The sequence below is a fragment of the Anopheles darlingi genome, chromosome 2 (genome assembly GCF_943734745.1).
Source record: "Anopheles darlingi chromosome 2, idAnoDarlMG_H_01, whole genome shotgun sequence".
NCBI lineage: Eukaryota > Metazoa > Arthropoda > Insecta > Diptera > Culicidae > Anopheles > Anopheles darlingi.
This window is the reverse complement of record NC_064874.1, coordinates 71,709,740-71,722,087: the sequence shown is the minus strand read 5'-3', so window position 1 is coordinate 71,722,087 and position 12,348 is coordinate 71,709,740. Positions and strand designations below refer to the sequence as shown.

At 44.3% G+C, this 12,348-nt stretch overlaps 6 protein-coding genes across 7 annotated transcripts; 5 read left to right on the top strand and 1 right to left on the bottom strand.

Moving 5' to 3' along the window:
- Positions 1 to 42: 42 nt before the first annotated feature.
- Positions 43 to 2,877, bottom strand: LOC125950783 (uncharacterized). Of its 2 annotated transcripts, none has more exons than XM_049679076.1 (4): positions 2,771 to 2,877; positions 2,045 to 2,297; positions 1,147 to 1,978; positions 43 to 1,077 (listed from the first exon to the last, which is right to left on the bottom strand). In XM_049679076.1, the coding sequence occupies exons 2-4, from the start codon at positions 2,125 to 2,127 to the stop codon at positions 244 to 246; spliced, it is 1,749 nt and encodes a 582-aa protein (XP_049535033.1). In that variant the 5' UTR covers positions 2,128 to 2,297; positions 2,771 to 2,877; the 3' UTR covers positions 43 to 243. The 2 variants fall into 2 exon arrangements, with proteins under 2 accessions (XP_049535033.1, XP_049535034.1); XM_049679077.1 differs by lacking the exon at positions 2,771 to 2,877 and adding an exon at positions 2,383 to 2,468.
- LOC125950813 (uncharacterized) lies at positions 2,224 to 2,961 on the top strand. The gene is made up of 2 exons (XM_049679131.1): positions 2,224 to 2,526; positions 2,588 to 2,961. Exons 1-2 carry the CDS (start codon positions 2,331 to 2,333, stop codon positions 2,959 to 2,961), a joined length of 570 nt encoding a protein of 189 aa, XP_049535088.1. The 5' UTR covers positions 2,224 to 2,330.
- Positions 2,962 to 3,157: 196 nt separating this feature from the next.
- LOC125950792 (cell cycle checkpoint protein RAD17) lies at positions 3,158 to 4,894 on the top strand. Its single transcript, XM_049679097.1, has 4 exons — positions 3,158 to 4,172; positions 4,240 to 4,430; positions 4,502 to 4,623; positions 4,691 to 4,894. Exons 1-4 carry the CDS (start codon positions 3,221 to 3,223, stop codon positions 4,800 to 4,802), a joined length of 1,377 nt encoding a protein of 458 aa, XP_049535054.1. The 5' UTR covers positions 3,158 to 3,220; the 3' UTR covers positions 4,803 to 4,894.
- Positions 4,895 to 6,282: 1,388 nt separating this feature from the next.
- Positions 6,283 to 9,497, top strand: LOC125959507 (structural maintenance of chromosomes protein 3-like). The gene is made up of 3 exons (XM_049692331.1): positions 6,283 to 8,378; positions 8,441 to 8,672; positions 8,751 to 9,497. The coding sequence occupies exons 1-3, from the start codon at positions 6,283 to 6,285 to the stop codon at positions 9,495 to 9,497; spliced, it is 3,075 nt and encodes a 1,024-aa protein (XP_049548288.1).
- Positions 9,498 to 9,702: 205 nt separating this feature from the next.
- On the top strand, positions 9,703 to 10,408 carry LOC125950817 (protein JTB). Its single transcript, XM_049679136.1, has 3 exons — positions 9,703 to 9,843; positions 9,928 to 10,161; positions 10,252 to 10,408. The coding sequence occupies exons 1-3, from the start codon at positions 9,788 to 9,790 to the stop codon at positions 10,406 to 10,408; spliced, it is 447 nt and encodes a 148-aa protein (XP_049535093.1). The 5' UTR covers positions 9,703 to 9,787.
- A 26-nt stretch (positions 10,409 to 10,434) lies between these two features.
- On the top strand, positions 10,435 to 12,331 carry LOC125950782 (glutathione S-transferase C-terminal domain-containing protein homolog). The gene has a single exon (XM_049679075.1). It carries the CDS (start codon positions 10,435 to 10,437, stop codon positions 12,250 to 12,252), a length of 1,818 nt encoding a protein of 605 aa, XP_049535032.1. The 3' UTR covers positions 12,253 to 12,331.
- The last annotated feature ends 17 nt before the right edge of the window (positions 12,332 to 12,348 follow it).

The following is a 12,348-nucleotide window of genomic DNA, read 5'->3' as shown; positions in this document are numbered from 1 at the left end:
TTTCTACATTGCATCCAAAGTGTTTTTATATCACACAAAATGGAGTGTTTTTCATAAGAAATTTATTGGATTGAACAAAATAAATCTTTAAAAGACATAATAAGGTAAACAGAGCTTCGAATCCCTCCATTCAATTAATTCAATCAGGTAAATAATCTTGACCGATGGCCGTAATTCACAGGTTAATATTTCAAGAATGCCGCGAAAGTATTCGAGTTTGTTCGGTGGTTTCTTATGATTGTTTTAGGCAACAGCGGCTGCCACGCGGTCCTGATTTGCAAATGGCGCATACAATCTCCACCCTTGTTGCCCTTCGTTCATCGTCCACTGGCCGCTACGCCAGCCGGCATAACAGTTGTGAAACCGATGTCCATCGTATGGTACGGAACAGCAGTAATCGGCGGGCAGACCAAATGATTTAGCCGTACGCGCGATGTGCGAGTACACCTTCTGGAACAGAAAAGCTACGCGAAAGGCGCGAGGATCGACACGCACGGGATACCGCTCGATGGTGGGATTTGAATTGATACCACCGTTCAGTTCATCATGGGCTATCGATAGAAGCAGATCAGCTTCGAATAGAAGCAATGCGTCATTTCGAACTAGCGTCACAAGCGTGAGAACCGTTGTGACCAGTTTACTCGGTATCGCCTGCAACATCCCATCGTCCACATCGTCCGAACAGACCCAGCGCAATAATTGCAGCTTCCTTTGCTTTAATGCATCCTGTAGCGTTGCGTCCTGCGACAGCAGTTCCATCAGATGCGGTGGCGTAATATCCGTTGGGAATATTGCTGGAACGGTATACTCAGCATAAGATTCCAGATGTCCCCGTTTGGCCAGTACCTTCATATCCGTTCGTTCATGTTGTCGATGGTATAGTATGACACCGGCAGTGCGGGCGATCAATGGCACAATAATGTCAAAGTAATTTCCAAGCTGTGACGATCGGAAGTCGAAAAATAGGGTTGTACTGTTGTGTGCCGTGCCTTTCAAAATGCTCAACACAAAGGTTTGCTCTTCCTCAATCAGAAATGCTTCCATCGGATCCATTGGGCGGCTCAATAAACTAGGATTCTGTAGAGTGGGAAATAGAATGGCATTAAATGTTTTTGTCATGTAAGATACTCGTCGGTATCAACGTACGGTGCTGTAAAAGTATAAACTTTGCGCCAAACATTCTTCTGCATCTTCCGGTATCGGCCGCCCTTCATATACGCGCTGGACAATTTGCTTCACGATACCTTTACTAAAACCATTACCGAGCGGTAAGCTGCGAACATATTGGGCCAGTTTGCCGAATTTGTTGTTACCATTGAGGGAATTGTGGAAAGGTTCCACGGTGTCGTACTGGAAAAAGTCGTTCCCTCCCAGTGTCGCCCACAGGGCCATGCCGGGCCAGTTTAAATCCATCTCACGCCGTAATGCATCCCTGTTGTATTCTAGCGTCTCCAGTGTATCCAAATTGATATCGTCTACGTACCAGAGATGCCAGTTTCCTTCGTAGATGAGAAAATCGGTATCGTTCGTTATAATGGCGAAGGCTTTATGCTGCTGTGCATACACGGCCAACTCTTGATCGCACTCGGCGCTGTACGGAATGATCAATGGACCGTGCTTGCGCGCTACGTGATTCAGCTTGATGCAGGTATTGTTCGGCATTCTGGAGTACTTGTTGGCAATTTTATGCAGGGGTTGTCCCTGATCAACTGCATCCATGATGGCAATCATGTCTTTGTACTTTTGATTTTGCCGTTTCGTCCACGTCGTGAGTTTAGCCTGCTGCGGTGGCCCATCATAGAAAAACACCAACCGTGCTCCGGCTTCCTTAAGCCGTCGGAAAAACTCATCAGCTTGCTGTTCGATCATTCGTACCCGTGTTCCACAAAGCATGCTCTTCTTATCGGAGCAAAACAATCCAAACAACGCCATCAAATCGATCACTACCAAAGGTTGGCGCGATCGTTTAGCCGCTTTTCTGGAAAAGGGATAATGAAATAATTACACAACTTTTTGAAACAGCATCGCAGCAGAAATCAGTTACCGTATCGCGGGCAACATCCAAACCGGATAGACACCGTTCTTCAAATGCTTGTTCATATACGTTTTCAAATTCCGGACACCCATTTTTGTCGAAGAAACCGATAACAAACACTACACAAAACGGGATATCTTAAGATATCGAATTTTTTAACCAAAAATTTGCGCCTGCTTCTGCTGCTTGTTTTTTAAAGTCGTTTGTTTTGCTCGCGTATCCGCCTGTCAAACAGGTCCCGGAACGCGACCGGAAGTTTTAGCTGTGAAGATAAGAGAAGAAAGGAAGAATTTCCATGAGTTTTCCCGAATTAAACGGACGGGGGATGGAACTAGGATGCGCTCAACTAGAAAAGGATAATCCACGATTAGATAGCAGAGGTATTGTGTACATTTCCTCCATTCCGAAACATATGAACGTGACGATTCTTCGCAAGCTGCTGCAACCGATGGCCAACGTTGGCCGCATTTACATGCAACCGGAATGCAAAGGTAGGTTGAACAGAAACTCGTAAATTCCCAAACGCTATTTACAGCCAGAGTCTATCCACAGGAGCGAATACAAAGAAACGAACGGTTCTAGGGAAACGGGCGGTCCTAAACTATACCGAGGCTTGGGTCGAGTTCAGCAAAAAACGTGAGGCGCGATTACTGGCCAAACACCTAAACGCACAACCTATCAGTACCAGCCGGAAATCAGTGTTTTGTGATATCCTGTGGAACATGAAATACTTACCACGGTACACGTGGTTGCAGCTGAGCGAGCGCTTATCCTACGAAAAGGCGGTTGGCCCCCAGAAGCGTCGCGCCGAAATCGCTCAAGCGCGGAAAGTGGCTGCCCACTTTCAAGCCAATCTGGACCGAAGCCTCTCTCAGAAGCGACGACGAAAAGAGAACCATGGAATGGCTTTGGCGACGGTAAAATAGTTAATCAATAAAACTTAAATCCGCGGGATTATTACTCAAATTAAAAACGGAAAATTTTTGGAAAACTGACCAGCGGCCCACCAAACTGTAGTAACCTTGTCCGTTTTGACGTCTCACTTTTTGTAAACAAATCCACATTTGACCGGAATAACGGATCGCCAGGCGCCGGTTGCAGATCGTGAATTCCGAGATATATTGAAGCGTTTTGAACTGAAAAAGGAATCTGATAGCTAACAAACCTACGCCTTCCTGCGACAAAATGCTGCGGAAGGGCAAGGAAGAATCGTCCGATTTGTTACGACAATTTGAGCCAGCGAAAGAGGCGGATCTTGCGATCCATGTGAAGAAGGTTGAGGAAATCAAACACTGGCTCGAAGCGGCACTACAAGACAGTGAATACGAGCCGGAAGGAATCGCGAAACAGATTTTGTTGGTGACCGGTCCTTCCGGTAGTGGCAAGAGCGTGTGTGTGAAAACCATCGCCAAACAACTGAAGTGCGATGTTAAGGAATGGACCACTCCCGTGGATTTGGAACTGTATTACGAGGATAACTTCGACTTCGAAAGTAGAGAGGACAGAAGAAGCAGACAATCCCAGAAGCAACTGTTTAATGATTTCCTACACAAAAGCTCTCGATACTGCTCGCTATTCAGCTCGTCCGGAACGGAGAGGAAGGTGCTGTTGGTGAAAGATTTTCCAAACTCATTTCTGCGCAGTCCGGAGGAATTTCACGAGTCTCTAGAAATATACCAGAATCAGAGCAGTACACCGATTATCTTCATCGCGACGGATGCCTCGAGTAAATCATTGGACATTGCGATGAAACTTTTCCCTCCGACAATCATGGAGAACTTCCACGTCGATACAATTAAATTCAACACCGTGTCTGTGACTCTCATGAAGAAGGCCATTAAACGCATTTCAACTTTGATAGGCGGTAGTGCCGAACTCCGGAAAACCTTCCAAGTACCTCCAAAAGCGGTAGAAGAAGACATCGTGGCTTCCTCTCAGGGTGATCTGCGGAATTGCTGTTTAAATTACCTTTTTACTTGTTTGAAATCGATACCCTCTTCGCTGGCTCATCAATCGGCTGGGAGCAAAACGAAAAAACCAACCGATAAAGGATCTACTAATCGCCACAAAGGGGCACTGGGATTAAGTGAGGGCCTTACTGTTATGCATGGGCTAGGTCGTATTCTGCATCCAAAGTGTAAGTTGCACTTGAGCTATATTTGTTTTTGAGAATATCTTCTACATTCTGCGAATGCTTTTTTCAGATGTAAATAATGATATCGGTACGCGATTCTTGCATGCTCCCGAAGACATCACCGACAGCTTTATTTCTCAGCCGGCAGCCATAATATCATTGCTTCATTCTAATTATGTTTCGAGATGCTCCGATGTCCATTGTCTTTCCTCTGCATCTGACTGCCTGGCCGTGGCGGATGTGATTATGAATGAGTATCGGGTATGTATCTAGCTGCATGCTGTCCTATATCTGCTTTTACTATTGATCATCCTTAATGCGTATGTTTCCAGACCGATCAGTTGGCTTCATATGGGTTAAACCTAGCTATTCGTGGTATCATGGTGAACAATCAACAAACTACACATGGTTGGCACCAGATCAAAAAGAAGGTCTCAATTCAGTTGCAAAACAGGTAAGGGTATTGTACAATCTCTTAGTTTTTATCCCCATCTAATGAAGATATCTTCGATTTTGTGTAGCGCTCAGCTGTACACGGACGAGCTAACCAAACTTGGAATCATCAATCGACCTATTCCACAAAAAATGTTTGCGTCCGAGTATAGGGGGTTGATATCAATCATCCGAAGGTAGTAACTAACACACAATTATGTATAGAAGGAATTGTTAAAGGTATGTTATAACTTTATGCGATAAATGCGAAAAATCTTATGCCGTTCATTCGAAATCTCTGCATCGCATCTGCATGTTAGTTGAAATCTCAATCGGTCCAATTATCGACGAATAAAGTGAAAAATTCCCTTGAAGTTGTGTAAACATTCAGTGCTTATCAAAGTGCAAAACTGATAAATACATTCGAAAAGTGAAGTAAAAACGTGTTTATGGTAACATCACATGGATAACAAAATGCTTTTCTGGTAAGAAATTTTAGCTGTAGACTAAAAAAAACCTCCTGTTGAGTATACAGATACTTCTGCTGTTAGAGGAAGTCTTGGTGAAGATTTGAAAAAGAAGGTAAAAAGTCAAACACAGTGTTTTCTGTCTAAATTATTCATTTTTTTCAAACCATCATCCATGAAGTGGCATGAGTTTAGTTTCATTCGATGAAAACCCTTTCCTCCGACACATTTTTTGAACGAGTAACAAAGTAGTCATTGTCTCGATGCGGTCAGTATCGTACAAGCTCTACTGCAGATAGTACTACGTTTCGACGCGGTGGACAACGGATTACGCTTGAAAAGGATGTATATCAAACAGGTGATGAACTTGGTCCGCAGGTAAAGGAAATAGTTGTTTTTTACCATTTATGATTCACCAACAGGTCATAATTGAAGGTTTCAAAAGCTACGGTCAAAAAATTGTCACAGAACCTTTCCACAAACAGCATAATGTCGTCATTGGGCCCAACGGTTCGGGAAAGAGCAACTTTTTTAGTGGTAAGCCTTTACGAACTATTAGTGACCTCTAACGACCAAAACGATCTTCCAATTGTTCCAGCTATTGAACTAGTGCTTAGTGACGAATACCATCATATACGCTTGGATCAACGGCTTGCATTGATGAACAAAGGAATCGGTTGCAAATCGGCGTTTGTAGAAATAGTGTTCGACAAATTCAATTCGCCAATTCAGGTAAAACACATTGCCATCAAAACCAGGCTAGAAGTTTTTGGTTGTCTGTTCAGCAACTATTTTTTTTCATCGATTTTTTTGCTGTTTAGTGGCATAGCATAACCTAATCGACATCTAGATCGTTGCAGCCACCATTCTGCTATGTAAGCAATACTTTGAATGATTTAATTATACCCTTTTAATGGTTTCGCTTTCAGCCAGATAAGCATGAGGTGCGCGTTCGACGTAAGATCATGCGAAACAAAGACCAGTATTTATTGAATGGAATTGTAATTTCCAGAAAGGAACTCGCATCCTTTTTGGAAAGCGCTGGATTGTCTGTTTCAAGCCCCTATTATATCGTAAAGCAGGGTAGAATCAATCAACTGGCTACAGCATCGCCATCCCAATTACTGCAAGTGCTGTTCGACGTGACGGAGATACAATTATACAAGGAACGCAGTGCGCAATCATTGAAGTGCTTGCAAAGCACTGCTGCAGACATGGAGCAAATGCGTGCGGATATTGAAATGCTGAAAAAACGTAGGGAAATGCTTAGCAAGGAGAAAAACTTGCTGGAAAAGTATGAAGCTTTGAACAAAGAACGTCGAATTCTAGAATGTGCCATACTGGAAAAGGAACGATCCGAACTGATCGCAGAGAACGACAGAGTGAAACATGGCAGAATTGCGTTGGAGGAAAAGCAACAAAATCTTAAGAGTCAACGACAAATAGCACAAGAAAATGTCTCTGATATCAAAAAGAAACTACACACAATTGCAAAGGAACTCGAAATCGAAAAGCAAAGAAGCACTGAATTATCCAAAGCACACAATGCATTGGAGAAGAAAAGCGCAATCTTGGAGCTCAAGCTGGCCGATATTCTAGAGGAGCAAAAGCGAGAAAAAGAGCTGAGGGACGAGGTGAATGAAACGATGAACAAATTGAACAGTCAAATTGAAAGCGGTGAGGAGGAATTGCAGAATATAACCATGCAACATGGCCTCCTGAGTAAAGGCGAGGCGGTACTAAATGAAAGGTTGGCAAAATTACAACAGCGCCGTAATGAGTTGATAGATAAACTCAGTCGTAGAACCCAGTTTTCTTCACTCAACGATCGTAATCATTGGATTAAGGCGGAGCTCAAAACCATCGAGGAAAAAATAAGAGAGAAGAAAAATGCCCTACATCAAACTATGCAAAAACTCGAACAAAACAGTACTAGACTTCAGGCAGAAAAGCAGTTGTTGGAACAACATTCGACATGGTGTGATGAATTGAAATTAGAGTTGGACAAGCGTAAAATCAATTTAAATGAGATGATCGCTGGTCGTACACATTTGCGAACGGTCATTACGGAGTTATTAAATGAAGAATCAACGCTGATGGTTGACCTATGCTCAAGCAAGGAAAAATTGTCTATTGTTAATGGAATGCTTCGCAAGAGGATCGGCAAAGCTGCGCAGATAGGGTGCGAATCGGTGACCAAAGTGTTGGAGATGTTTCGTTCGGAGGGTATTTCGAAACAACATATTATTGATGGATACTATGGACTAGTTGTAGATAATGTTGATTGTGGCGACAATATCAGCCAGGCGTTAGAAGTAACAGCCGGTGGCCAACTGTTCTATCATATAGTAGAAAGCGACCACATTTCGTCGCAGCTGTTGCAGAAATTCAATGAACGTAATATGCCAGGAGAGTTGCACATCATGCCATTAAATCGACTTGCGAGCCGCACGCGGCAATACCCCGATGATGAAGACTGTACGCCACTGATTACAATGTTGCGATATGATCCGAGATTCGAACGAGTTTTCCAGCACATTTGCGGTAAAACGCTCGTCTGCGACGATTTGGAAACAGCAACCCAGAAGCTGCAGCAGTATCACTTCGAATACGTAACATATGAGGGTGATCAGGTACGTAGTAATGGCCTTATGAAGGGTGGACACCATAAGCAACGCGTACCGCTATCACAGCTCCACCGCGATCGAATAAATATTAGTGAAAAAATAATATCCATGGAAAGCAGGCTTTCCAGTGTGAGCGCCATGTTAGCAGACAAGAAAAAGGATATCGATAACTGCGAGCAAGAAATTCTCCACCTAGAGATGGAAATCGTGAAACCTAGGCAGCAAATTGAAGCAGCTCGCATGAAGAAGCAAACGATTCTGGAAAAGCTGCAAGACATTAAGCATCAAATTACGAATGATGAAAGAATGATAAAGGAATGTCAAGTTAATATTGTGCTGTCGGATCGCAGAAAAGAATGTTTAACAGAGGAAATGCAGCTAGATTTGGCTCAGGAAGAATCGTCGCTATGTGATGAAAAAGAGATACAACAGTTGGATGAGGATATACGAGAACTAGGGCAGCAAATTCATGATATCTTTTCCGAGCGCATACAGGTTGAATTGCGACAAAGTAAGCTGGATAACCTGTTGCATACTAATCTGATACGCCAACGCGATGAACTTAGAAAACCTGTTGAAGAGTCACTGTTTGCTAAACGTATTGAAAAATGCCGTCAGGAAATAGATACTTTAAATACGAAAAGTCTCGCGATTACTGAAAAGAAACAGAAAATGGAGGAAATGTAAGTACCAAAGACCGTCATTAGAGATTAGAAGATCATTGTTTAACTACTTTCTTTTACAGTGCTACATCCAAGGCAGAAGAAAAGAAGAAAATCGTTCAACGTTTGAAAGCGAGTGTCGAGGAGCTAAAGAATGTAGAGGAGCAATTAAAACAAAACGAGCAGGCGTTGGTGCCTCAGGCCACAGATATGATGTCGTTTGAGGAGAGAATTCAACAAACCACAGACATGATTGCATGTTTTGGAGTGTTGCCTGCGATTAATCAGGAATATTATAATCTTAGTCTGCCTGATGTAAGTATCTGTGTATGATCAAAACATTGGTTAGCAGTACCCGTTCGATTCTCATATCTGCTTTTCATATCTTTACAGCTTATGAAGCGACTCGAATCTACCAATAACCGTCTAAAGCGTTTTGGTCAGATAAATCAAAAGGCGATGGAAGAGTTGGCAAAGCTATCAGCAAACATAGCGCACGATGAGATGTGTCTGGAAAAGTTATACGCGGTAAAGGAGGAACTTGAGTCAACGTTCTGCCAGCTCGATCGCCATCAAGCTTCCTTCATTGAGTCCAGCTTCACGAAAGTGAACCATAACTTTAGTGAAATGTTCCGAAAAATTGTTCCCGATGGGAATGGCCATTTGATTTTGCATACCATCGATTCTGTGGATGATGCCAGTGACTGCAACAAAAATCAGTGCAGCTCTGATCGATATACTGGCATCAGCATAAATGTGTCTTTTGTTGGTGGCGATGCTGTTGCAAAAGGGATGAACCAACTTTCTGGAGGTCAGAAAACGGTTGCCGCGGTGGCGTTCATATTTGCGATTCAGAAGTTCAATCCAGCCCCCTTCTATTTGTTCGATGAAATTGACCAAGCGCTGGATGTACAGCATCGAGCGCATGTAGCTGCTGTTATCAACGAATTGAGCAATACTTCGCAGTTCATAACGACTACTTTTCGTCGTGAATTTCTCCAATATGCCCATCAATTTTATGGTGTACGTTGCCGAAACAATACAAGCTACATCGGGGTGGTATCCAAGGATGAGGCATCGCATTTCATTAACGACTCCATAAACGAAGAAGTCGTGAGTAGCAGTGGACACGTAAATTAATTTAACTTTCAGAACATATCACGAATTACGGACAAACGTATTGAAATAATGTACTAGTTTGGTACATACAGAAATCATTTGAATTAATAAAAACGAAATTATAATTTTCTCCTTATGCTCAGCAGTAACCGTTCGTTTGAATCTGCAGGCGCGGGATCTAGCAACCTTGGTTCCACGTGCTGACACCTTGACAGCAGGGAAATGAAGGACTCGTGTTGCGTGAGGACTTTTGTGTTGTTGGATTTCTAGCTAAAGTTTTTCCAATTTAGAACCTAATTTGTGCCTCAGAAATGATAGAAAACCTGTCCAAGAAGCGCATGGTATTCGGCATCAGCTGTCTGATACTGTGAGTACACAAATTCCTCCTTTCAGCCCGATTCCATCGTGATACCAAACACCGATAAGTTCTGATCCTTTCCCCGTTTGTTAGACTAACCATAGTTGTACTGATCATCGAATCAAAATGGATGAAGGCCGGTTCTCGTCGACAGGAGTTTGTGATCGAGAATAATTCTACCTGCTGGATGCGGGAATCCTACGAAGTGATCAACGATTGCCACCCGTGCACGGCTTTCGAGATAGCAAGCAGATCGCAGGGCGTTTGTGTCCACACGCATAACAAAGAGGTGCTCAAGTGCACCAGTGGCGAAATCGTAACCCGTAGGTTAGTATAAAACTGGAAAGGGATACTAGTGACAAGAACGGAGTTTAATTGCTTCTTTCCTTCTTTGATTTTAATCTTCTGTGTGGACAGCTGTGATCGGGTAGCGTGGCTGGACGAGCGTCACTATTGGTCGTTTCAAATTTCTCTAACCATCATCGGCTCGCTGTCGGCTGCTGTATCATTTCTACGACAGAAAACGCTCAATCGAAGGGCGATGCTTAGAATTCAGCGAGAGCTAGGAGCATAGAACCGACCACCTCACCCTAGATAACGATGCCCGCGAAACTTTATCTCAGCTGGAGCGCCACTGACCAAGAGGAGATTTCTGCTCCCACTTTACGTCTTCACGTTCCTCTCGAAAGCTACATCGTACTCACACTGTACCGATATTTGGGTGTCGATCCTACGAACGTCGTGATACATTTTGTACCATGCAAAACCCCCGCGACCGTTCTCTCGGCAATCCTACCGACATCCAGCTTCGGACGTCCTATCTTTTTAACGAAATTGGATGGCCCACAGCTAGCTGAAGAAGATGCGTTCTTCTGTCAATTACCTTCGATTGCCGTGCCTCAAACGAGTACCATCATTTCCGGCTTGTGTGGTGTGTGTCGCTGGTTAACCAAGCACCATATTGCCGAAGGAGGCACATTCTCCGAACGGTTGCTTGGTTTCAAGGGTAACACGCTAGTGGCACCGGCAGATGCGTCGCTGTGGACAAAGTTTTGTGAACTGGATGCGATACGCTGCGTCGAAGCGATTCTGCATCTAACTCCGGAATCCGAAGCACTTCCGGATGAAATCGGTCAGTTTGAGCGCCATCTAGTGCAGCCTCTTAAATCGCACAACATCTTTAAGCTAGTAAACCTTGTTAACAATGTGCGCATCTCATCGGACGAGGAACACCGTCAGCTTACGGAGGGAAAATTCGATTTTCAGGCAAATCACCGATTCGCTGAAGGATACGACAAAACCCTTGCTGACCTAATGCTGTTCATTTGCTTCGAACTGATTGTACGACGACTGGGCAAGGAGTTACTGGTAGAGCAGGTGCCCTATGTTGCCGGATGGTACGAGCGAGTAAAGGCAGACGATGCCGGGATGTTGGAGGAAGTATGCCATTCCACCGCGCGCACCGAGGAGAATGTGCAGCTTGGAAAGGTGCAGTTGAAAGAGGTAAACGTAAGACTTCCGGTGGAATTTAGCCTCTACAAGGCGGATACGAAGAAACTCAACCTTAAGGGAGATCAAATACTGACGACCAACCAGACGGAGGTGTTGGAAATTTTACGTAAAGTCGAAGACATACCTATCGACATTGGCAGCGAGGTGAACGGTCGCGGTAATGAGAATCTATTCGATTGGACAACGGTACCATTGGATGCACGACCAGAAGGAGGAAAATTACCGATGGTGCGCATCCTGCGAAAGCGCCACCAGCTCGAAGCGCTCGCCAATGAGGTGATCGAACTGGCCGTCGATGGCTGTATCATTGTTGATTTCTGCTCTGGAACGGGTCATCTGGGTATTTTGATCGCCTACCTTCTTCCACGGTGCAAGGTGTATTTGCTGGAAAATAAGGAAGAATCGCAACAGCGTGCAAAGGATCGGGTGACTCGTCTTGGGCTGACCAACGTTACATTCTTCCAGTCTAATCTCGACTACTTTACGGCCCGGTTCGATATTGGCGTCTCACTACATGCGTGTGGCGTGGCGACGGATATTGTGCTGGAGAAATGTTTCGCTCAACGGGCACACTTTGTCAGCTGTCCCTGTTGCTACGGAAAGCTGTACAACATCGAACACATCGCGTACCCCAGAAGTCAACTCTTCCGAGAGTCGGAGCTGCAGCTGAAAGAGTACTTTTGTATCGCGCACTGTGCTGACCAGACGCACGATTTGGCCAGCGAGCGGACTAATGTAGCGAAGGCGCACCAGGGCTTCCACTGCATGGACATTATCGATCGCGATCGTGCGCTTCGAGCCGAAGAGTTGGGATACCGTGTACGGCGGACACGTTTGGGGCAAGAAAACTGTACCCCAAAGAATCGACTTCTCGTGGGGACCTACACCCACGAGGAAACGGTTTAAGGGAGACGATGATGGTTTCAACGGACCCAATAAAGGATTTCATTTTTAACGCTCTGCCTTTTGAATCCAGAAACGTCAAGCAGCGATGTGACAGCC